Source organism: Cherax quadricarinatus, chromosome 49 (assembly GCF_038502225.1).
Source record: "Cherax quadricarinatus isolate ZL_2023a chromosome 49, ASM3850222v1, whole genome shotgun sequence".
Taxonomy (NCBI): Eukaryota; Metazoa; Arthropoda; class Malacostraca; order Decapoda; family Parastacidae; genus Cherax; species Cherax quadricarinatus.
This window is the reverse complement of record NC_091340.1, coordinates 25,440,500-25,463,961: the sequence shown is the minus strand read 5'-3', so window position 1 is coordinate 25,463,961 and position 23,462 is coordinate 25,440,500. Positions and strand designations below refer to the sequence as shown.

Genomic DNA, 23,462 nt, shown 5'->3' with positions numbered 1-23,462 from the left:
ATGTGAGGGAAGTTAATGCAGTAGTGAATGCTGCAGTGTTTACCACAAGTGCAAGTCACTGACTACTACTGCTGCTGCTGTCTTATTTACTGCTGTTTCTGCTGCTCCTGCTGCTCTACTCCTGTCCTCCCGCTGACTAGTATACTGTGCTCGCTCACTAGTACTCACTACACCAGCATCATGAGTCTAGAATGCCTCATTGGTGAGTAAATTGCTGTTTTTATGTGATTCTCCCGCACGCTGCTGCTGTCATAATTACTGCTGTGTGACTTTGTCAATGGTCCAAGTCGGACCGAAACGTCGTCGTAAGCTTCTCTCTTTTATGTGCGGGTTATTTGTGTATCGTTCCAGTCACGGTATTGTGCCTTTTTGTTATTTATTTATTTACTGCTGTTCCTTCAAACTGTTTCCTGTCTGCCTGCTCACTGCTATACTCACCTCCCTCACTAGTACTCACTACATCACCATCATGAGTCTAGAATGACTCATTGGTGAGTAAATAACTTTTATGATTTATGATATGATAACCCAGGGGAGGGTTAGTCACCCAGGATAACCCAGGGGAGGGTTAGTCACCCAGGATAACCCAGGGGAGGGTTAGTCACCCAGGATAACCCAGGGGAGGGTTAGTCACCCAGGATAACCCAGGGGAGGGTTAGTCACCCAGGATAACCCAGGGGAGGGTTAGTCACCCAGGATAACCCAGGGGAGGGTTAGTCACCCAGGATAACCCAGGGGAGGGTTAGTCATCCAGGATAACCCAGGGGAGGGTTAGTCATCCAGGATAACCCAGGGGAGGGTTAGTCATCCAGGATAACCCAGGGGAGGGTTAGTCATCCAGGATAACCCAGGGGAGGGTTAGTCATCCAGGATAACCCAGGGGAGGGTTAGTCATCCAGGATAACCCAGGGGAGGGTTAGTCATCCAGGATAACCCAGGGGAGGGTTAGTCATCCAGGATAACCCAGGGGAGGGTTAGTCATCCAGGATAACCCAGGGGAGGGTTAGTCATCCAGGATAACCCAGGGGAGGGTTAGTCATCCAGGATAACCCAGGGGAGGGTTAGTCATCCAGGATAACCCAGGGGAGGGTTAGTCATCCAGGATAACCCAGGGGAGGGTTAGTCATCCAGGATAACCCAGGGGAGGGTTAGTCATCCAGGATAACCCAGGGGAGGGTTAGTCATCCAGGATAACCCAGGGGAGGGTTAGTCATCCAGGATAACCCAGGGGAGGGTTAGTCATCCAGGATAACCCAGGGGAGGGTTAGTCATCCAGGATAACCCAGGGGAGGGTTAGTCAGCCAGGATAACCCAGGGGAGGGTTAGTCATCCAGGATAACCCAGGGGAGGGTTAGTCAGCCAGGATAACCCAGGGGAGGGTTAGTCATCCAGGATAACCCAGGGGAGGGTTAGTCAGCCAGGATAACCCAGGGGAGGGTTAGTCAGCGAGGATAACCCAGGGAGGGTTAGTCAGCCAGGATAACCCAGGGGAGGGTTAGTCACCCAGGATAACCCAGGGGAGGGTTAGTCACCAAAGATAACCCAGGGGAGGGTTAGTCACCCAGGATAACCCAGCAGAGGGTTAGTCACCCAAGATAACCCAGGGGAGGGTTAGCCACCCAAGATAACCCAGGGGAGGGTTAGTCAGCCAGGATAACCCAGGGGAGGGTTAGTCACCCAAGATAACCCAGGGGAGGGTTAGTCACCCAGGATAACCCAGGGGAGGGTTAGCCACCCAGGATAACCCAGGGGAGGGTTAGCCACCCAGGATAACCCAGCGGAGGGTTAGTCACCCAAGATAACCCAGGGGAGGGTTAGCCACCCAAGATAACCCAGGGGAGGGTTAGTCAGCCAGGATAACCCAGGGGAGGGTTAGTCACCAAAGATAACCCGGGGGAGGGTTAGCCACCCAGGATAACCCAGGATAACACAAACAATAAATATAAGTCAGGAACATACACGGTAAGCTGTCCAATATACAAGTAAAGTTAGAAATAGAAATACAAATAACTAGAGCTTCATTTAAGGAGGTTATTAATAGAGTATTCAAGAGGTTGCTAGTAGAATTACAGTAAATCAACCACTCAAATCATTATGAAGCTCTGTGTAGTCTGCAATCAATCAAACAAACGGGCTTCCACATGGATAAATTGTCATTTTTGTGGAAATTGGTGTCACGCCCCTTGTGCAGATATCCAAGAACTAGCTACAAGCAGTATTAAAACAGGGAAGTGTTTTTGGGTATGCCCAAATGAGATAAATCTGTGGACTAAAATCACAAGGGTATTAAAAGAGGATAACATCAAAGCTGCTTTCGTAGAAAACCTGGAAGCTTTCTACAACAGATGGGAACATAAAAAGTCTGGGCTGAATGGTACTGCCCTTGATACTGGCCATGTAGTCAGAAACTGTAAGGCTGGAGGTGATGTCCTGGTAGTCAGTAAATGTGGGGCTGATAGCGCTGTCCTGGGAGACAGTAATGGTGAAGCTGGAGATGCTGTCCTGGGAGACAGTAATGGTGAAACTGGAGGTGCTGTCCTGGGAGATAGTAATGGTGAAGCTGGAGGTGCTGTCCTGGGAGACAGTAATGGTAAAGCTGGACGTGCTGTCCTGGGAGACAGTAATGGTGAAGCTGGAGGTGCTGTCCTGGGAGACAGTAATGGTGAAGCTGGAGGTGCTGTCCTGGGAGATAGTAATGGTGAAGCTGGAGGTGCTGTCCTGGGAGACAGTAATGGTGAAGCTGGAGGTGCTGTCCTGGGGGACAGTAATGGTGAAGCTGGAGGTGCTGTCCTGGGAGACAGTAATGGTGAAGCTGGAGGTGCTGTCCTGGGAGACAGTAATGGTGAAGCTGGAGGTGCTGTCCTGGGGGACAGTAATGGTGAAGCTGGAGGTGCTGTCCTGGGAGACAGTAATGGTAAAGCTGGAAGTGCTGTCCTGGGAGACAGTAATGGTGAAGCTGGAGATTTTGTCCAGGTAGTCGGGAATTATACGCAGGAAGGAATGCATATAAATGACCTCATAGGGGACAGGAGCCATAGTGGGGAAACAAGTGTAGTCAAAGATAAGATAAAACCAATATTGCAAACTAGAAATACCACAGGAAATAGCAAACAAGAGGACTCCACTAGCAATAGTGAGGATATATTACCAAACACAACTGGTGGGAGCTCCATTGTTGGTGCTAGGGAGGATAGGAATAAGACAGGTAAACATGCACCAACAGGGAATACAGTCACAGAAACCCAAGGCAAACGGAAACCAAGCCTGCGCACATACTATGCACTTGGTATCTGCAGACATGGTAAATCTGGAAAAACAGATGGGACGTGCAATTATGACCACCCTAGAAAGTGCCGTGCCCATATGACAACAGGAAAATGCAAACTCCCTTCCTGTAAGCTTTTTCACCCTGAAATGTGTACCTCTTCAGTACAGGAAAGACTGTGCTGTAACTTAAATTGCCAGGCACACCATCTAAAGGGGACAAAAAGATACAAAACATCCAGGCCATGGGAAAACCTGGGTAGCCACAGCCACTCAAGAGGGAGAGGTTTTTTAGAGCCAGGAAGGAAAAAAAACTGGCAGGAAATGGCAGAAATCGTACACCAAATCCAGTCATTCCTGGAGTGGAACCACAGTCGATGGCCTCCACTCCAAACCAACAGATACAGATACTAATGCCGGAAAAAAAATCCCCCCCCAGTACCAACAATACCACCAGTCCGATGACATTCTTCTTTGCAAATATACAGGATCTAAAGCCAGCAACAAACAACAAAATACCTTTCATCCATGGACTGCTTGCAGAGGCAAAGGCAGTGTTTGCGGCTTTCACTGAGACCCACATAAAGGATCACTTGGACAACAAAATATGGATCCCAGGTTACAACCTATACAGATGTGACAGAGTGAACAGGCAAAAGGGGGGGGTTGGCCTGTACATTGCAAAGTCACTTGTTTGCACAGAACTGCTTAATGCCTCAAATGATGTAGTGGAAGTTTTAGCAGTAAAGATCGAGAACCAAAACCTAGTCATTGTGGTAGTCTACAAGCCTCCGGATGCAACATCCCAGCAATTCCAGGAACAGCTGTTAAAAATTGACCACTGTCTGGAAAATCTTCCAGCTCCTGCACCCAACATCTTGTTCCTGGGGGATTTCAACTTAAGGCACCTAAAATGGAGGAATATAGCAAATAATATTGTTGCAGTAATAACACCAGGAGGCAGCTCTGATGAAAACTCACACTCACACGAGCTTTTAAATCTCTGCACAAAATTCAATTTAAACCAGTAAATAATAGAGCCTACTAGACTGGAGAATACACTAGACCTCATATTCGCTAACAATGATGATCTGATAAGAAATGTCACCATATCAAAAACAATATACTCAGATCACAACATAATTGAGCTTCAGACATGTATGCGCGGAGCCCCAGACCGACATAATGAGATTAGTCACGAGGGAGCATTCACCAAATTCAACTTCAATAACAAAAACATAAAGTGGGACCAAGTAAACCAAGTCCTAACTGATATAAGCTGGGAAGATATACTAAGCAACACAGACCCCAACTTATGCCTAGAACAGATTAACTTGGTGGCACTCGATGTATGCACAAGGCTTATTCCTCTAAGAAAAAGGAGGAGTAGATGTAAAATAGAAAGAGACAGGCGCTCCCTTTACAGGCGACGGAAAAGAATAACACAGCAGCTAAAAGAGGTCAATATATCTGAAATGCGTAGGGAGACACTGGTCAGAGAAATAGCAAACATCGAACTTAAGCTAAAGGAATTTTATAGGAGTCAGGAATCGCGAGAAGAACTAAAAGCATAAATGAAATTGAAAGAAACCCAAAGTATTTCTTCTCCTATGCCAAATCAAAGTCGAGAACGTCCAGTATTGGGCCCTTACTTAAACAAGATGGGTCCTACACAGATGACAGCAAGGAAATGAGTGAGCTACTCAAGTCCCAATATGACTCAGTTTTTAGCAAGCCGCTAACCAGACTGAGAGTTGAAGATCAAAATGAATTTTTTATGTGAGAGCCACAGAATTTGGTTAACACAAGCCTATCTGATGTTATCCTGACGCCAAATGACTTCGAACAGGCGATAAATGACATGCCCATGCACTCTGCCCCAGGGCCAGACTCGTGGAACTCCGTGTTCATCAAGAACTGCAAGAAGCCCCTATCACGAGCCTTTACCATCCTATGGAGAGGGAGCATGGACACGGGGGTCAGCCCACAGTTACTAAAAACAACAGACATAGCCCCACTCCACAAAGGGGGCAGTAAAGCAACAGCAAAGAACTACAGACCGATAGCACTAACATCCCATATCATAAAAATCTTTGAAAGGGTCCTAAGAAGCAAGATCACCACCCATCTAGAAACCCATCAGTTACACAACCCAGGGCAACATGGGTTTAGAACAGGTCGCTCCTGTCTGTCTCAACTATTGGATCACTACGACAAGGTCCTAGATGCACTAGAAGACTAAAGAATGCAGATGTAATATATACAGACTTTGCAAAAGCCTTCGACAAGTGTGACCATGGCGTAATAGCGCACAGAATGCGTGCTAAAGGAATAACAGGAAAAGTCGGTCGATGGATCTATAATTTCCTCACTAACAGAACACAGAGAGTAGTAGTCAACAGAGTAAAGTCCGAGGCAGCTACGGTGAAAAGCTCTGTTCCACAAGGCACAGTACTCGCTCCCATCTTGTTCCTCATCCTCATATCTGACATAGACAAGGATGTCAGCCACAGCACCGTGTCTTCCTTTGCAGACGACACCCGAATCTGCATGACAGTGTCTTCCATTGCAGACACTGCAAGGCTCCAGGCGGACATCAACCAAATCTTTCAGTGCGCTGCAGAAAACAATATGAAGTTCAGCGATGAGAAATTTCAATTACTCAGATATGGTGAACACGAGGAAATTAAATCTTCATCAGAGTACAAAACAAATTCTGGCCACAAAATAGAGCGAAACACCAACGTCAAAGACCTGGGAGTGATCATGTCGGAGGATCTCACCTTCAAGGACCATAACATCGTATCAATCGCATCTGCTAGAAAAATGACAGGATGGATAATGAGAACCTTCAAAACTAGGGATGCCAAGCCCATGATGACACTCTTCAGGTCCTATCTAGGCTGGAATATTGCTGCACACTAACAGCACCTTTCAAGGCAGGTGAAATTGCTGACCTAGAAAATGTACAGAGAACCTTCACGGCGCGCATAACGGAGATAAAACACCTCAATTACTGGGAGCGCTTGAGGTTCCTGAACCTGTATTCCCTGGAATGCAGGCAGGAGAGATACATGATTATATACACCTGAAAAATCCTAGAGGGACTAGTACCGAACTTGCACGCGAAAATCACTCGCTACGAAAGCAAAAGACTTGGCAGACGATGCAACATCCCCCCAATGAAAAGCAGGGGTGTCACTAGCACGTTAAGAGACCATACAATAAGTGTCAGGGGCCCGAGACTGTTCAACTGCCTCCCAGCATACATAAGGGGGATTACCAACAGACCCCTGGCAGTCTTCAAGCTGGCACTGGACAAGCACCTAAAGTCGGTTCCTGACCAGCCGGGCTGTGGCTCGTACGTTGGTTTGCGTGCAGCCAGCAGCAACAGCCTGGTTGATCAGGCTCTGATCCACCAGGAGGCCTGGTCACAGACCGGGCCGCGGGGGGGTTGACCCCCAGAACTCTCTCCAGGTAAACTCCAGGGGAGGGTTAGCCACCCAGGATAACCCAGGGGAGGGTTAGTCACCCAGGATAACCCAGGGGAGGGTTAGTCACCCAAGATAACCCAGGGGAGGGTTAGTCACCCAGGATAACCCAGGGGAGGGTTAGTCACCCAAGATAACCCAGGGGAGGGTTAGCCACCCAGGATAACCCAGGGGAGGGTTAGCCACCCAGGATAACCCAGGGGAGGGTTAGTCACCCAAGATAACCCAGGGGAGGGTTAGTCACCCAGGATAACCCAGGGGAGGATTAGTCACCCAGGATAACCCAGGGGAGGGTTAGTCACCCAAGATAACCCAGGGGAGGGTTAGTCACCCAAGATAACCCAGGGGAGGGTTAGTCACCCAAGATAACCCAGGGGAAGGTTAGTCACCCAATATAACCCAGGGGAGGGTTAGTCACCCAGGATAACCCAGGGGAGGGTTAGTCACCCAAGATAACCCAGGGGAGGGTTAGTCACCCAAGATAACCCAGGGGAGGGTTAGTCACCCAGGATAACCCAGGGGAGGGTTAGTCACCCAAGATAACCCAGGGGAGGGTTAGTCACCCAGGATAACCCAGGGGAGGGTTAGTCACCCAAGATAACCCAGGGGAGGGTTAGCCACCCAGGATAACCCATGGGAGGGTTAGCCACCCAGGATAACCCAGGGGAGGGTTAGCCACCCAGGATAACCCAGGGGAGGGTTAGTCACCCAAGATAACCCAGGGGAGGGTTAGTCACCCAGGATAACCCAGGGGAGGATTAGTCACCCAGGATAACCCAGGGGAGGGTTAGTCACCCAAGATAACCCAGGGGAGGGTTAGTCACCCAAGATAACCCAGGGGAGGGTTAGTCACCCAGGGTAACCCAGGGGAGGGTTAGTCACCCAGGATAACCCAGGGGAGGGTTAGGCACCCAGGATAACCCAGGGGAGGGTTAGTCACCCAAGATAACCCAGGGGAGGGTTAGCCACCCAAGATAACCCAAGAAATGCAATGTGTCATCAAGGACTGTGTTTTATTTTCATTGTGCCACCCACACCAGTCCACTAACACTTTCTGTTAGGTGAACAGGGATAGTATGTGTAAGGTAACTATCACCCAGGTACCTATTTGCTTGCCAGGTGAGCAAGACCAAGAGGTGTAAGTCCACCCAGCCACGGGCTGAATCACAGACACTCAGTGTGTGAGGCGAGAGTGTTGCCTGCCAGGTCACAAGACAGCTTATGAGTGAGAAACTTCCCTCAGTATAATTAACCTAGATTGATTACTTAGGATGATTAACCCAGGAGGGTAATTTTTCAGGATAACCAAGATTATCAACCTGGAGGGTTAATAATCCAGAATAAACCAGGATTATTAATCTGGAGGGTTAGTAGCTCAGTATAACCCAAGACAGCAGCTTTTTATTTTAACAAATCGACCGTTTCCCACCGAGGCAAGACAGCAGGTATATCCAGTTAATTTTCATTATGGTCCTCTAATCCTCTTTCCCAGAATGCCACCCATAAGTCACCTAATTAGCACCCAGGTACCTGCTTACTGAAGAGAAATGGTATAACAAGCCTGCACTATGGAGATAGAGACACGATTACAATGTAATGAGATCCTTTATTGACAGTACAGGAAGTAAGCTTATTTAGGCACATGTACACATAAGTACAGGTTGGTAGACAGCAACCACCCAGGGAGGTACTACCGTCCTGCCAAGTGAGTGTTTTACATGATGGTAGGATTACTGGTGTCTTTTATCTGTCTCATAAACATGCAAGATTTCAGGTACATCTTGTTACTTCTACTTACACTTAGGTCACACTACACATGCATGAACAAGCATATATATATATTTACACACCCCTCTGGGTTTTCTTCTATTTTCTTACTAGTTCTTGTTCTTGTTTATTTCCTCATATCTCCATGGGGAAGTGGAATGGAATTCTTCATCCGTAAGCCATGCGTGTCGTAAGAGACAACTAAAATGCCGGGAGCAAGGGGCTAGTAACCCCTTCTCCTGTGTACAGTACTTAAGTTAAAAAGAGAAGCTTTTGTTTTTTATTTTTGGACCACCCCGCCTTGGTGGGATATGGCCAATTTGTTGAAAGAAGAAGAAGTACACATAAGTACAATTATCATGCATAGTATTTCCATGTAATGGAAATACGGAACAAATCTACTGGGTCACTTGTTTGCAAGCAGTGGACAAAGTTCATTGCTTACAGAATTGTTTATTGTTATTACAATCATTGCAAAACAGTCTCTTCTCTGTCCAGTGGTATAGATGGTACAAATAGGAAGCTCGTTTTGTCTCCCACTCAGGAGACAGAGGATCAAGCCTCTACCATGTCTTGTGCTGGATGACCCTCATGGGTTTAGCACTTAACATGAATTAAACATACAATTCTCTATCCATCATAGTTGCCATTGCCAGCCATCCACTTTCCCAATTAGCCCATTATATGGAGGGTTTTCTGTATGTCAAATTGCAGTTATCATTGTCCAACAATTTAGCAAAATTGTCAAGGATTGCACGATAACTTTTGCCGATATCAGTGAGACTTGGTTTTAGGGCAATAATGATACTATCAAAATTAGCTGATACCTCCGATACTTTGGGACACCCCAAAATTTGTATGTAAGGAAACTTGCCCACACAATGGACTTTTTCAAGTCCATTACTTAAAAATCTGAAGGATCTCGATGTACCCTTTTGTGTGTTTCCAACCAGTTTACTGCTGAGTGAAAATGGGCAGCAAGTGTTATTAATAAGGCATGTCAGTTCTTCACCCATTTTGGGCTCAAACCTGGATCCTTCACTTGAGAGCCAAGGAGCCTACCACGTGAACCTCTTGAGTTCTTAGATCATAAATTTCAATACAGAAAAAAAAATCTTTGGTGTAACTTGTTTCATGGGATTACAGTAAAATCTTAATATAATAAACCCATATACTATAATGAATTTCATGTGTAGTGCACCAAATATTTGACCAGACGGATATTCAGTGTCAGCATTTTGTCCATTACAAGTGGTGTGCGTGTCCAGTAGGTTCTCATACTATGAACCATGTCCATTGTATTGGACATGTTGATGCATGGGATTTTCATTAAAATGGGCATCCCTGTACCTCATAATTCAGTAGTACCATGTACAACTATTTTCAATGATTCTGGTTTAATCTTAGGCAAGGAGAGAGAGACTTGTAGAAGCCTCTATATGCCTGATATATATACAGGAGGCCCCTGCATATTCAGCACCCTCTTCGGCATTCCATGTTTATATTTTTCTTTCAAATGAGTCATTGTTCATTATGTTTAGTGTTTTTCCACTTTTCTGCCATTTTTACACAATTGTGTAAGGGAAGGGCAACCAGAGTCATATTTTAAGGCAAGTATTGTGCTGGTACAATATCTGTATTAACATTTTTTCTTTTAAGATAGTTTTCTTACTTAAGCATTACATTTAACAATAATAATATCTTTGGACAACTTGATACTTTTAAATTCGGTACAGTATTCAAATGATTTAACTTGAACTATTCATTGTGAGGTAGTGTTAAGTTCTAGTAGGAGAAAAGAAACTTATGGTCTGACTTGGACCATTAGCTGGTCACACACTAGTTAATGGTCCAAGTTGGACTGAAACGTCATCATAAGTTTCTTTTTCCCAAGTGCGGTTTATTTATGTATTGTTCCAGTTACAGCATTGTGCCTTTTGTTCTTTCTGTTTAAAATGCTCTGCATAACCATGTAAGATTTTCAAAATGTATGAGATAAATATTGCCTAATTTTGTAACAGGTATGCACAATTTAAAAATAACATTTCTTGGGTTTATGTAGTTACAGTATTGTGTTGTGTAGCACTACTGTATGTATTAGGTTACTAACAACAGTCAAGTGTTTTTATGAAGAGAGTGAGGTGCACATTAGGGTATGTAGGAGAGGAGATTATTTTCCACTGAAAGTAGGCCTTAGGGATGTGTGATGTTACCATGTTACCAAGTCATATTTATAGATGGGATTGTAAAAGAGGTTAATGTTTAGGGTGCTGGGGAGAGTTGTGAAGTTAAAAGATACTGAGTCTGTTACAAAGAGGCAGTTGTCACAGTTGCTTTTTACTGATGACGCTGTGTATATGGTAGAGGAAGTGAATATATTCAGATATTTAGGAATGGATTTGTCAGTAGATGAGTCTTCAAAAGATGAGGTGAACCATATAATAGACGATGAGGGATAAAGATAGGTATTTTATTGAGGTAAATAATGGTAAAAAGGAAAATGTATCAGATTATAGTGATATCAATCCTTTTATATTGATGCAACATAGGTTTGAAACATTGCAGTTAGGAGGAGGCTGGAAGTAGTGGAGATGTCATGTTTAACCCTTTCAGTGTCGAAAGGCCAAATTTCAAAGTGCGCACCAGTGTCCAAGAATTTTCAAAAAATAATTTTGTTATTTTTTCTTATAAGTACGAAATTTGATGGAAAATTGACGAAATTATGCTCTTGCGAATTTTGATGTATCAGCAATATTTACGCATCAGCGATTTTGCCGACTTTGACTCCCATTTTAGGCCAATTATATTACTCCACTCGACCAAATTCTTAGCTATTTCACTAGTATTACTTCTATTCTATCGATTAAGCATAAGAAATCGCCAAGTCAACTGTTTCAACTGCAAAATAAAGTGATCGGAAATTGGTAATTTGGCCAATTTAATGCAAAGTTCAAAATATTCTAATTTCAAAATAGGATCCAGAATAAACAATGCAGACATTCCTGGAACTAAACTAACATTTCCTCTCTTCATTAGTTATGTTTTCAGGCTTTACAAATGAATTCCATTTTTATTTTTTATTCACATAATGAATTTTTATTCAAACCAAAAAATGGAAGATTTACTGTTATGCAATACTGTAATAATTGTATAAATAATATCACCACATTTGTGAACGTATATTAGACCTACCAGCTGGTGTGTATTAGACGTGTGGGATCATTTGTTTACTCTTGAACATCAGCAAAAATTTAACATTTCTGCTATTTTGAGCTCAGTTTCAACCCATTTCCATTACTAAAACCAATCAGAATCATCTCTATTTTTGTAATATATCTTCCATTCTATCAAATGAGACCAAGAAATTGCAAATACAACTATAAAAAACATACGAAAAACACTGCACAGTCACTGTTTTAATCGAAAATTACGTTTCAGTTTTTTTTCTCTCATTATGCACTGTGTGCTGCAGGATTTGTTTTATGTGGTGCACACATACCACATAGATGTATTCTCTCATATCTAGGCCCAGATTTACTGCTCACAGCTTATCAGAGTCAGCTGAGCTCATGGCGTAGATCTACGATTTGGACCCTCAACATACAGCCGTAGATCTACGGCACGGACCCTCAAAGGGTTAAGAGCAATACATGAGGTGAATATTTCGCAGAGAATTAAAAGATGGGATGGGTTGCAAAAGATATTATTTAGTGGGCAGATTAGAGGTAATTGATCTAGGTTGAACATTTAGAGATGATGATGCAGAATAAGACAATTAAGAGAGTGTGTAATGCCTAGAAAAGAAAGGAAAGGTTGCAGGGAGGGTTGAAAGTTATTGTGTGTTGTAGCAGGTATATCTTATTACTACAGGAGGGCCCCACATTTTCAGCTCCCTCTTTTTCAGTAGTTTTTATTTACGCCATTGTTCATTATATTTGGTGCTTTTTCCTCTGTTTTTACCATTTTCATGCCATAGTTGTGTAAGGGAAGGGCAACCTGTACCATATTTTAGTTTAAGTATTGTATGTACTTGCATTTACTTTTGTATCTTTTTTTTTATTCAAATTCAAATTCCAAGTTTATTCTCTATAAGGATTACAATGCTGAGTTAACAGAAATTTGGTTATTGTGTGGTTTACATGTAGTAAAATTGTGATTACAGAGTGCACCACTAGAACGCTTAGCATGGCTAGGCATTTCGGGCAGACTTAGTTTTATTCTTAATTGTAAAATATTACAAATTATGAGGTAAGTTGGTATTATGGCTAAGTGACTAAATACTAGTTTGTGAGTTTAGCAATGTGAATGCTTTTGTTTTGGCACAGTACATAGTTTCAGTATTGGAGTATCACAGGATTCATTATTTTAAGATTGAGATTAATATTTCTGTTTATGGTCAAATGAGTGAGTGAGTGTAAGTGTGAACCACCAGGTGGTATTCGTGTAGTTAGTTGACGGGGTGTATCAGGGAGATAAGATGTTTTCTAATGGTAGTTTTGAAGGTGATGAATGTGTCTGCAGTTCTAGAGTTCTCAGGTAGGGTATTCCAGATTTTAGGGCCTTTGACATACATTGAATTTTTGTAAAGGTTTAGTCGGACACGGGGAATGTCATAGAGATGTTTGTGTCTGGTGTTATGCCTGTGGGTTCTGTCACAACTATCAAGAAAGCATTTTAGGTCAAGGTTGATATTAGAGTTTAAGGCCCTGTAGATGTAGATTGCACAGTAGTAAGTGTGGATGTACTGAACTGGGAGTAAGTTTAGGTGTATGAAGAGTGGGGGGGGGGTGTTGCCAGGGATGGGATTTAGTGATTATTCTTACTGCAGCTTTTTGTTGGGTTATTATTGGCTTTAGGTGTGTTGCTGCAGTTGATCCCCAAGCACAAATAGCATAGGTGAGGTATGGATAAATAAGTGAGTGGTATAGTGTGAGAAGGGCATTTTGCGGCACGTAGTATCGTATCTTGGAGAGGATCCCAACCGTTTTGGATACTTTTTTGGTTATATGCTGGATATGGGTGCTGAAATTCAGGTTGTTGTCAAGGTATAAGCCTAGGAATTTGCCCCCATTATTTCTGGTAATTAGAGTGTTGTCAATCTTAATGTTAATTTGAGCATCTCCTGCTCTGCTACCAAACATAATATAGTAGGTTTTGTCAGTGTTAAGCGTAAGTTTATTGGCTGTCATCCAAGTCGATATTTTAATCAGCTCCTCATTCACAATGGTGTTGAGGGTGGCAAGATTAGGGTGAGAGATGACATAAGTCGTGTCATCAGCAAAGAGAATGGGTTTCAGGTGTTGGGATACGTTTGGAAGGTCATTGATGTACTATATGAGGAAGAGCAGGGGACCAAGGACACTTCCCTGCGGAACTCCAGTATCAAGTGGCCGTGTTGCTGATGCTGTGTCTTTAATGGTGACGTACTGATACCTATTAGTAATGTAAGATTTGAAATAAGCAAGCGCATGGCCTCTTATACCGTAATGATCAAGTTTGTGGAGTAGGATGTCGTGGTCTACTGTGTCAAAAGCTTTTCTTAGGTCAATAAAAATTCCTAGTGGATATTCCTTATTTTCCAATGCTGTGTAAAGCAGATCTAGCATTTTTATGATTGCATCATTAGTGCTTTTATTTTTCCTGAATCCAAATTGGCAGGGGTTGAGTATGTTTTGAGCCGTTATAAATGAATACAGTCTCCTGTGCACGAGTTTCTCAAAGATTTTGGATAGCAATGGTAAGTTAGATATTGGCCTATAGTTGTTTAAGTCTGTAGGGTCACCACCTTTATGTATTGGTGTAACCCTTGCCATCTTGAGTAGTTTCGGGAAGGTGCTAGTCTCTAGTGACTTGTTAAAAAGTAATGAAATAGCATGCGAAAGGACATGGGCCGCTCGCTTGTACAGTAATGGTGGGACATGAAACAGATTCCCCAAGTTATTTTTAAGTGACTTTATAATCTCAGTGACTTCCGTGGGCTCAGTTGGTGCAAGATAGAAGGAATTAGCGAAATTCCCATCTAGGTAGTCCCCGGCATGGGCATTGGTATGTGGGATTTTACTGGCGAGATTAGATCCTATGGTTGAGAAGAAGTCGTTTATCTTGTTAGCTGTGTCAGTGGGATGTAGTGGTGTTTCATTAGGTTTAGTTAGGACAATATTCATGGTTTTTCTCAGTTTGTGGGTCCCTAGAATCTGAGAGAGTGTTTTCCAGGTCTTTTTTATATCTCCTCTAGTGTCTGTGAATCTGCTGGAGTAGTATAGTTGTTTGGCTTTCTTTATTACTTTGGTGAGAGCTGATGAATAGTGTTTAAGAATATCTTTGTGTATTAAGCCCTGTCTATATTGCTTTTCATATTGGTGTTTCTTGTCAATGGATTTCAGAATGGTGCTGGTTAGCCATGGGCAACCAAGCCGTTTGTTTGTGATCTGTTTTGTTTTTATAGGACAATGTTTGTTGTATAGTCTAAGTAATTTGTTAAGAAAAATGTCTGTCCAGTCATCAATACCATTGGCCTTGGAGAATTCTGTAGGCCAATCAACAGTCTCTAGGTCAGCTGTGAACTTCCTTACTGAGGCCTCGTCATGGAGTCTAAATGAGACTTTGTTGTATTCAAGTGGTGGTTTACTAATGTTTGTCAGGAGGAAGGTAGGGTAGTGGTCTGTAGTGCTATCTGTGATTATCCCTGATTTAAGGGGGGCTAGTATATTGGTCCATATGTGGTCTATTATGGTTGCACTTGTCTCAGTGAGCCTGGTTGGTTTAGTTATTGTTGGTATGAGAAGTGTGTTGTTCATATTGTTGATGAAATCAGTTACAGGCTGATCATCTAGTAAGCCAAGGTTGATGTTGAAGTCTCCAGCTAAGAGAAGGTGGTGCTTATTCATTTGTCTGTTTGTTATTAGTGACTTTAATTTCTCACTGAAATTTGGGATGTTTGTGTGAGGTATCCGGTAAATGGCACCGATTGTTATAGGCGTCTTAAGGTTTTTTACAGTAAAATTTGCAAAAATGTATTCCCCATATTCATCACTAAAGCAAGTGGTGCTAATACAAGATAATTGGTTAGAGTAATAGATTGCAATACCACCCCCAACTTGGTATGGTCTGCAGTTGTGGATTGCTGTGTATCCTGGTAGAGGGTAGATATCTATTGTGTCCTGCTTAAGCCAGGTCTCAGTAAGAATAATGCAGGAGAAGGGTGTCTTTAGTGATTCAAGGAGTGCTAGGAGGTCATCATAGTGTTTGCTTAAGGACCTGATGTTGTAGTTAAGTACTGATAGACTTTTAGCATTGTTTATGATAGTGATGGCTTGTGATGCTGTGTAATAAAGGCAGTTACTTTCCAATAGGTTTTGATTGGGTGTCAGATTATGGAGGTTTAGATCAGGGTCAACATGATCAATCATCTTCTAGGTTTAAATTATGGTTATTTATATCCTGAGTTGTGTGTTGAGCCTAGCACTTTAATTATCAGACATCTTAGATGCATTCAGTGTCGAAAAAGTTGCTCTTTTTCCACTTGCTGGCGATTTTTGCTTATTGTCGGAGGGTCTGGAACCAACAGCCACAAAAATGGAGCCCTCCTGTATTGTGGCTTAGTTCCAAGACTTGTAACCATTGCAACTTAGTTCTGAGAATTATAACTGTTGAGGGTTATGTCTAAGAATCAGACTGTGGTGGGCTATATATTTTATAGGAAACAATCATACACTAGAGTTCTTAGCTTTTCTACCTGCTAGTTAATTATCACCAAACAAACATTATAGTTGGTGACCAAGTTGTTCTATTGCAGGCGTCAAGTTCAACAACTTTGTGTTGATGGCGACAGACATGAGTCACCTCCAGAGCATCATGGTGCAGAAGTCCGGTGAGTTATACACTGCGAGTTGCTTTATTGCTCCTTCATTATTAATTCTGATAGTTTAGTACACCAGTGAGTGTATCATATGACGGCAACTTCACTAGCAAGTGTAAAATATGATGACAGTTTCACTGCTGAGTGTATATGTGCGCTTGACTGTTAATACTCTTTGCTGTTAGCATTCATCACTGTTAAGTTATTTTCCCAGTAGTTTAAATACTGAAGGACAATTGTTTTCCTTAACAGATGATGACAAGATGCTGGCTCTCTCCAAGAACTTAGTAATGGCTGTATCAGGAGAGGCAGGAGACACTACACAGTTTGCTGAGTACATTGCTAAGAACATTCAGTTGTACAAGATGCGTAATGGTTACGAGCTGCCACCTGCTGCTGCTGTCCACTTCACCCGCCACACACTGGCTACCCACCTACGTTCTAGGGTCAGTCACCATCAACTCTAATGTAGTCTTACAAATGTTTAACCCTTTGACTGTTTTCGACGTATAAATACGTCTTACGAGCCAATGTTTCTGACGTATATATACTCAATAATTCTAGCGGCTTCAAATCAAGTGGGAGAAAGCTGGTAGGCCCACATGTGAGAGAATGGGTCTGTGTGGTCAGTGTGCACCACATAAAAAAAATCCTGCAGCACACATTGCGTAATGAGAAAAAAAAAACTCTGATCGTTTTTTTGGAATAAAACGCCGACTTTGAGGTGTATTTTCGTATAGTATTTATCGTTGTATTCGCGTTTTCATGGTCTTAGTTGATAAAATGGAAAACATATTACAGAAATAGAGATGATTTTCATTACTTTTACGATGAAAACGACGTTGAAACTGAGCTCAAAGTAGCGGAAATGTTCGATTTTTACCAATGTTCAAGAGTAAATAAATCACACCACACGTCCAATACACGTCAACTGGGGAGTCTAATATTCTTTCACTAGTGCACTGATATTATTTATACCATTTTTACAATAATGCAGTCGTCTGCATAACAGTAAATTTTGTATTTTTTTGTATGAATAAAAAATCAAAATAGAAAGCAATAATAATATAAGAGGGGCCTATAGATGTGACTAATGAACAGAGCATATGTTATTTTAGTGCCACGAATGTCTACCTTGTTTATTCTGGACCCTATTTTGAAATTGGCATCTTTTTTATTTTGTGTGAAATTGGCCAAATTGCCAATTTCTGACCACCATATTGGGTAGTCCAAATTAGTAAATGGGAGGTTTCTTGTGCTCAGCTGATAGATAAAATGGAGTTCTAAAGAAATAGCTATGAGTTTGGTCAACTGGAACAATGGAATTGGCTGAAAATTGGGCTCAAAGTCGGCGAAATCGCCGATACGCACATGTCGCCGAGACCGCTAACTTCGCGGGAGCATAATTCCACGAGTTTTCGACCAAATTTCGAACTTTTGGTGTCATTACCATCGGGAAAAGATTCTCTATCATTTCATAAGAAAAAATAATTTTTTTTTTTTCAAAAATTGAGCGACATAGAATGACAGTTTCAGAGAGGGGCCTGAAACAGTCAAAGGGTTAATCATCGTAGTGAACTCTAATATAGTCTTATGACTGTGTTTACTCCTCTAGTGTTGATTTACTCAAATGTTGATCACCTACCATATATGTAGGATGGTAATATGTGGTAGGTGAAATAAAGAGGGACAAACACTGTATATTTCAAGCCTATATTAACAGTGTTTCACCTACACAGTGAGCTTTATCAAGTCACTCACAGTTGTAACTTCATAAAGCTCACTGGGCAGTTGAAACATTGTCAACAAAGGATCGAATTATACTACATTTGTCTTGTTTTCCATTATATCATTATTTTGTAGCATTTCCTTCCAAATGGTAGCTGTTATAAGTACAGCCTCTCCTCACTTAACGACAGGGTTCCGTTCCTAAGACCACATCGGTAAACGAATTCATCACTAAGCGAGGAGCATGCTATAATGGTAGTGGGTTTGTGTCAACCATCTTTGATGTTGTTTTAAGTTAGCATTGTCTTGTTAGGTTAGTATTGTCTTGCTGGGTCAATATTGTCTTGCTGGGTCACTATTGTCTTGTTGGATTAGTAGTGTCACGAGTCAGTATTGTCTTGCTGGGTCACTACTCTCTTAAGACAATACTGACCCAACAAAAAAGAGGAAACACTTTCACAGTTGTTTACTCAATCTGCTGTCTTGCCAGAAGTGTGCTGACATTGTAATTCAGACAATGTTCTTCTGAACTGTAATGGCTCCACCTATCCTTCAGAGTGCAGGCACTGTACTTTCCACCTCCACCTATTATTCAGAATGCAGGCACTGTACTTCCCACCTCCACCTATTATTCAGAGTGCAGGCACTGTGTTTCCCACCTTCAGAACATATTACAATATTTTCAAGTACTATTTTTATTTTTTTAATGCATCTGCTATTTCCCATCAAGGTAGGGTGACCTGAAAAAGAAGAAACACACTCATCATTACTCATTACATCACTGCCTTGCCAGAGACATGCCTATACGGCACTTCAAAAACTGCAGCATGTCAATACCCATCCTTCAGAGTGCAGGCACTGCACTTCCCACCTCCAGGACTCAAGTCTGGCTAACCGGTTTTCATAAATGTTAATTTGCTCTGAAATTTCAGTTTTCTGCAAGACAGTTTCGGTTTCGTAACTGTTACTTGTTAACAAATGTCATGTTCATCACTTCAATTAAGTACAGCCTCTCTTCACTTAGTGATGTACTCATTTACCAACGACTCAGACTTACGACAGGCTCTCTGACAAGTATGCATACCTAAATAATGTATATTAGAGCTGATTTAATCTATTCTGTTTATTACAATATACATACAGTGCACTACTGTATAAACATTTAAAAATATACCAGAAAGGTTATAAATGGTGCAAAGGTGACATTAATAAAACCAGGCTAGCACCAAACAAACCTGGCCCATGGCTGGGCTCTGGGAGTAGAAAGACTCTCGAAACTCATCAAAGGTATATCTTAGCTTTATTGTTCCCTATACTGTGTATGGCAGTAACCTTTTAATTATTAAACACAGGATGGGTATGTGGTAATTATCACCCTTCATCCATCTCATAATACACTCAGCATTCTGGTTAAGAATTACTTTGATAAACTTATTCTGTTATAGTATGTTCTTTACAGGAGCCGTATTTTGTGAACTTACTGATGGGTGGAGTTGATCCGGACACCAATAAAACGGAACTTTTCTATATGGACTATCTGGCAGCCTCCATCCCTGTCAAGTACTATGCCTTTGGTTATGGTGGTATGTTCACCCTCTCTGTCATGGACAAGGAGTATACCCCCGGTGAGTATGTCTGGTAGCATCTTCACTCTCATAAACAAGGTATACCCTCCTGGTGGTATGTCTGGTACCATCTTTACTGTCATAAACAAGAGTATACCTGCCTGGTGGTATGTCTGGTTTATGGTAGTAGTGTTCACATTAACATGTTATCAGTGTATTTATGTAGTTCATTTTCATTTAAATTCTTTCATTTACATCTTTTAAAAGTATTTGTTCAGGCACAAAATATACATGGGATTTTTCACTTGTGAAAAGTTGTGTTCCAATTTACTTTCAAGTTCTGTTTCTGGTGTTCCAACTTATAAACAAGTTATAACACAGAAGGTGTCTGCTCCCTGAAGAACCCCAGTACAGTGGAACCTCAAATATCGAACTTTCTTAGTTCCAGATGGCTGTTCGAGTGCCGTTACCGAATGAATTTATTCCCATCAAGAATAATGTAAATTAGATTAGTTCATTTCAGACCCTCAAAAATACACTTATAAAAGCACTTACAAAAATATACTTACATAATTGGCTAAGCTGGGAGCAGTTCGATATTTGAGGTTCCACTGTACAAGGGATGGTTATGTATAATACACATTGTGAACAAGGCTGCTGTAAGACTTAAGTTGGTTGCTCAGTGTGTCATTCTTTAGAGTTGATGGTTTTTAACCAGTGGTTGGTACCCAAATACAGTATATCAATTAAATGTTTGTTCAGCATTAACTAGTAGAGAGATCAGAGGAGAAAATATTATTATTATTATGATTGGGGTAGAGGTGTTGCAACATCTTCCCAACTGTACTAAGCTCGGTCATAATACAGCTTACTTAAACTGGGTGATTATTAATTACTCATTTACCTTGTGTAATGTACTCACCTATATGTGGTTGTAAAGGTCAAATTACAGCTCCTGGCCCAGCTATAGTACCTGTGCTCAGACTGCAAATACCAGTCACAAGTAACTCAAGCTCTCTTCATTGTGGTCATCTTAACTGTGATGCCACCACTGCTGGCAAAAGAGTGATTGTATGAATGATGGTGAATTTTTTCCTTTTTTAGAGGGAGGTCACCCTACTGTGGTGTTAATAATAATAATCCCTGCACAGAAGAGTGGTGGTGGTTTACTTTTCATTGTTTCATTCACAAAATTGTGACTTATGTTTTATTTACATTGAGGAATTTCCATTGACTGTTATATAATTCTTGCTAATATATTGGTGCCTCTACCACACAGACATGAACGAGAAGGAAGCATATGAACTCTTGAAGAAGTGCGTGGCAGAGATCAAGAGGAGATTCATCATCAACCTTCCTAAATTCCGAGTGCGAATTATTTCTAAGGAGGGCATTAAGGACATGCCACACATTGTTGGTGAGGGGGAAGCAGCGTAGACCCGAAGCAGCGATATTGATGTGTGCATTTCACTGTTGCAGTGCCCTACAGGTTGATAACACTTGGTATGCACTTTACAACATGAAAGCAAAGTGGTTGAATGAGTTTAAGTTGTCTGGAAGAGGATAGTGTAGTATATATTTCTTACAGAATTCAAATTTTCATCATTGTCTTTCTCGAAAGAATAAGTTATATTTCACAGCTAACCTGCCATATAGAGAAGAAACTTCAGAGATTTTTGTCTGCTCTGGACTATTGTGAAGTTCAGGACAGACCCAAATATCCATCCTGGACCAACATTAACTTCAGGATGGACCCAAAAACCCATCCTGGACCAACATTAACTTCAGGATGGACCCAAAAACCCATCCTGGACCAATATCAACTTCAGGACAGACCCAAAGACCCATCCTGGACCAACATCAACTTCAGAATGGACCCCAGCATTTGTGAAATTTGATTTTTCCTGTATTGTGTTGATGTATTGGTTGGTAAATTTTGAAGGGTATTCTGAAACCCACCTACTACTTTTTATAATAAAATAAAAGTGAAATCTTTGTTTCAGTGCACTATCCTTGTTTTATGATTCGTTTGTTTCACCTGCTCCTAGGCTGAGGGAACTGATTACCTCGTCTTCTACTGCCTTCTGTATATATTTGTACAATGTTGACATTATATCCAAGTATTGTGTTGATAAAGTCACTGGATGAACAAACATCTACAAAGTAGACACCCAGATGTTGCATAGGTGTCTAATGCATCACTTCACTGCACTTGTGATACAGCCAACACTCTTGTAAAGCTCTACTCTGTAGCGATTTTTTTTTTAATACAATTTAAAAAGTACATTAATTACAGTAGTACATGGAGAGGCCTTCATAGTACATGTTGTTCAGTAGCACTTGTAAAAGATAACATTCTGTAGAGAAGGTCTACAAAGATGGCTGACTAGAGAGGAGCTTTAATAAGAGCTGACTATATAAGGAACTTTACAAGAGACCAAGATTGTATCTCATATACGTATATGCTCTTTTCCTCGTGACAAGTGATCTAACATCAATATCCTCACCATGTTTAGTGCTTTTTTTTTATTATAATAATAATAATATCCTCACCATTATTACTTGAGATCAACCACTATATCAGTCAGAATTTATAAATAATTGGCAAGATCAATGAGAACAAATGAAGGTTTTGAGCATGAGGGGCTTTAAACACTCAACAAGCTTGTGTAGAGTGAGTGAAAGCAAGTGGCTTTTATGACTTGACATTTAGCATATTCGATCCTGTAGCACTTTATGACTTGTGGGTTTAATGCTTAGTTTTGACTGTATTAATAATATGACAACATGTTGGAGTGTAAGCAAGGTAACATCTATGAGGAATTCATGGAAACCAGTTAGCTTGACTGAGTCCTGTAAGTGGGAAGTCAGTGCCTGCACTCTGAACGATGGGTGAGGATGTTACAGTTCTGGAGGTGGGAAGTATAGCACCTGTACTCTGAAACATGGGTGAGGATATTAGTTCTGTAGGTGGGAGATACAGTGCTTGCACTGAAAGATGGTTAAGGATGTTAGTCCTGGTTGGAAATACAGTGTCTGCACTGAAGAATGAGAGAGGATGTCACAGTTCAGAGTGTCATTTGAATTGTGATGTCAACACACTACTGTCCTACCTTGGTGGATGACAGCCGGAGGTTTAATACATGCTAGACTGAGAATCCCAGCTGTGTCCCCTTCCTTCCACTCCTCACTGCCTCAAACATCCTCTCTCTCTCTCCTCTGTTATCAGATCCTCTGACAGGATGTGTACACTGAAAGGAGTATTTCTGTGTATATTTACTAAGAGTTGATTTTAATCCTTAGTTTAAAAATTGAAGTATTTTCTGCTGATGACAAGGTCATGTGTAGCCTTAATGGCCCTAGAAGATTGGCTTTAATTATTATAATCAAAAAGAAGCGCTAAGCCACAAGGGCTATACAGCGCTTTAAACCCCATTAACCATCTAATACTCAGAGTATTATGTATGTGATCTTGTATCATCTGGTTCACTGCTAGTAATGTCCAATTGAAATTTCAAGTATGTACTGGATCAATCAGGCTGTGGTGGAAACTTAGTGCACAACTATGAGTAGCAACAACTTGACTGACCAGACTAGCCTGGTTCAGGACCACCAAACAGCGCTGTATGACCCTGATGGGTTTAACGCTTAATTTTTATTATAATAATAATCAGAACCACCAGTAGCAACAACTTGGTTAACCAGGAAAGCACCAGACAAAGTCTGGTCCTGGGCCACCAGTAGCAACAACCGGGCAAGACTGGTTGACCAGTCTTGTCCGGTTGTTGT

General features: G+C 41.6%; 2 protein-coding genes across 2 annotated transcripts in view; one reads left to right on the top strand and one right to left on the bottom strand.

Moving 5' to 3' along the window:
- The window catches only part of Eb1 (microtubule-associated protein RP/EB family member 1), a 76,260-nt gene extending 53,379 nt beyond the window's left edge, over nt 1-22,881 (bottom strand). The window contains exon 1 of the mRNA XM_053788559.2: nt 22,787-22,881. The gene's annotated coding sequence lies outside the window, so the exon portion shown is untranslated. The remainder of the gene's footprint in view (nt 1-22,786) is intronic.
- LOC128697047 (proteasome subunit beta type-2) lies at nt 11-21,664 on the top strand. Its single transcript, XM_053788561.2, has 5 exons — nt 11-202; nt 16,318-16,392; nt 16,633-16,826; nt 19,568-19,733; nt 20,953-21,664. Exons 1-5 carry the CDS (start codon nt 28-30, stop codon nt 21,108-21,110), a joined length of 768 nt encoding a protein of 255 aa, XP_053644536.1. The 5' UTR covers nt 11-27; the 3' UTR covers nt 21,111-21,664.
- Nucleotides 22,882-23,462: the final 581 nt, after the last annotated feature.

Coding starts and splice junctions, on each gene's coding strand:
- LOC128697047 (XM_053788561.2), top strand. CDS start 28: ATGCTGCAGTGTTTACCACAAGTGCAAGTCACTGACTACTACTGCTGC. Junction 16,827..19,567: donor CTACCCACCTACGTTCTAGG/GTCAGTCACCAT, acceptor TGTTCTTTACAG/GAGCCGTATTTTGTGAACTT. Junction 19,734..20,952: donor GGACAAGGAGTATACCCCCG/GTGAGTATGTCT, acceptor TCTACCACACAG/ACATGAACGAGAAGGAAGCA.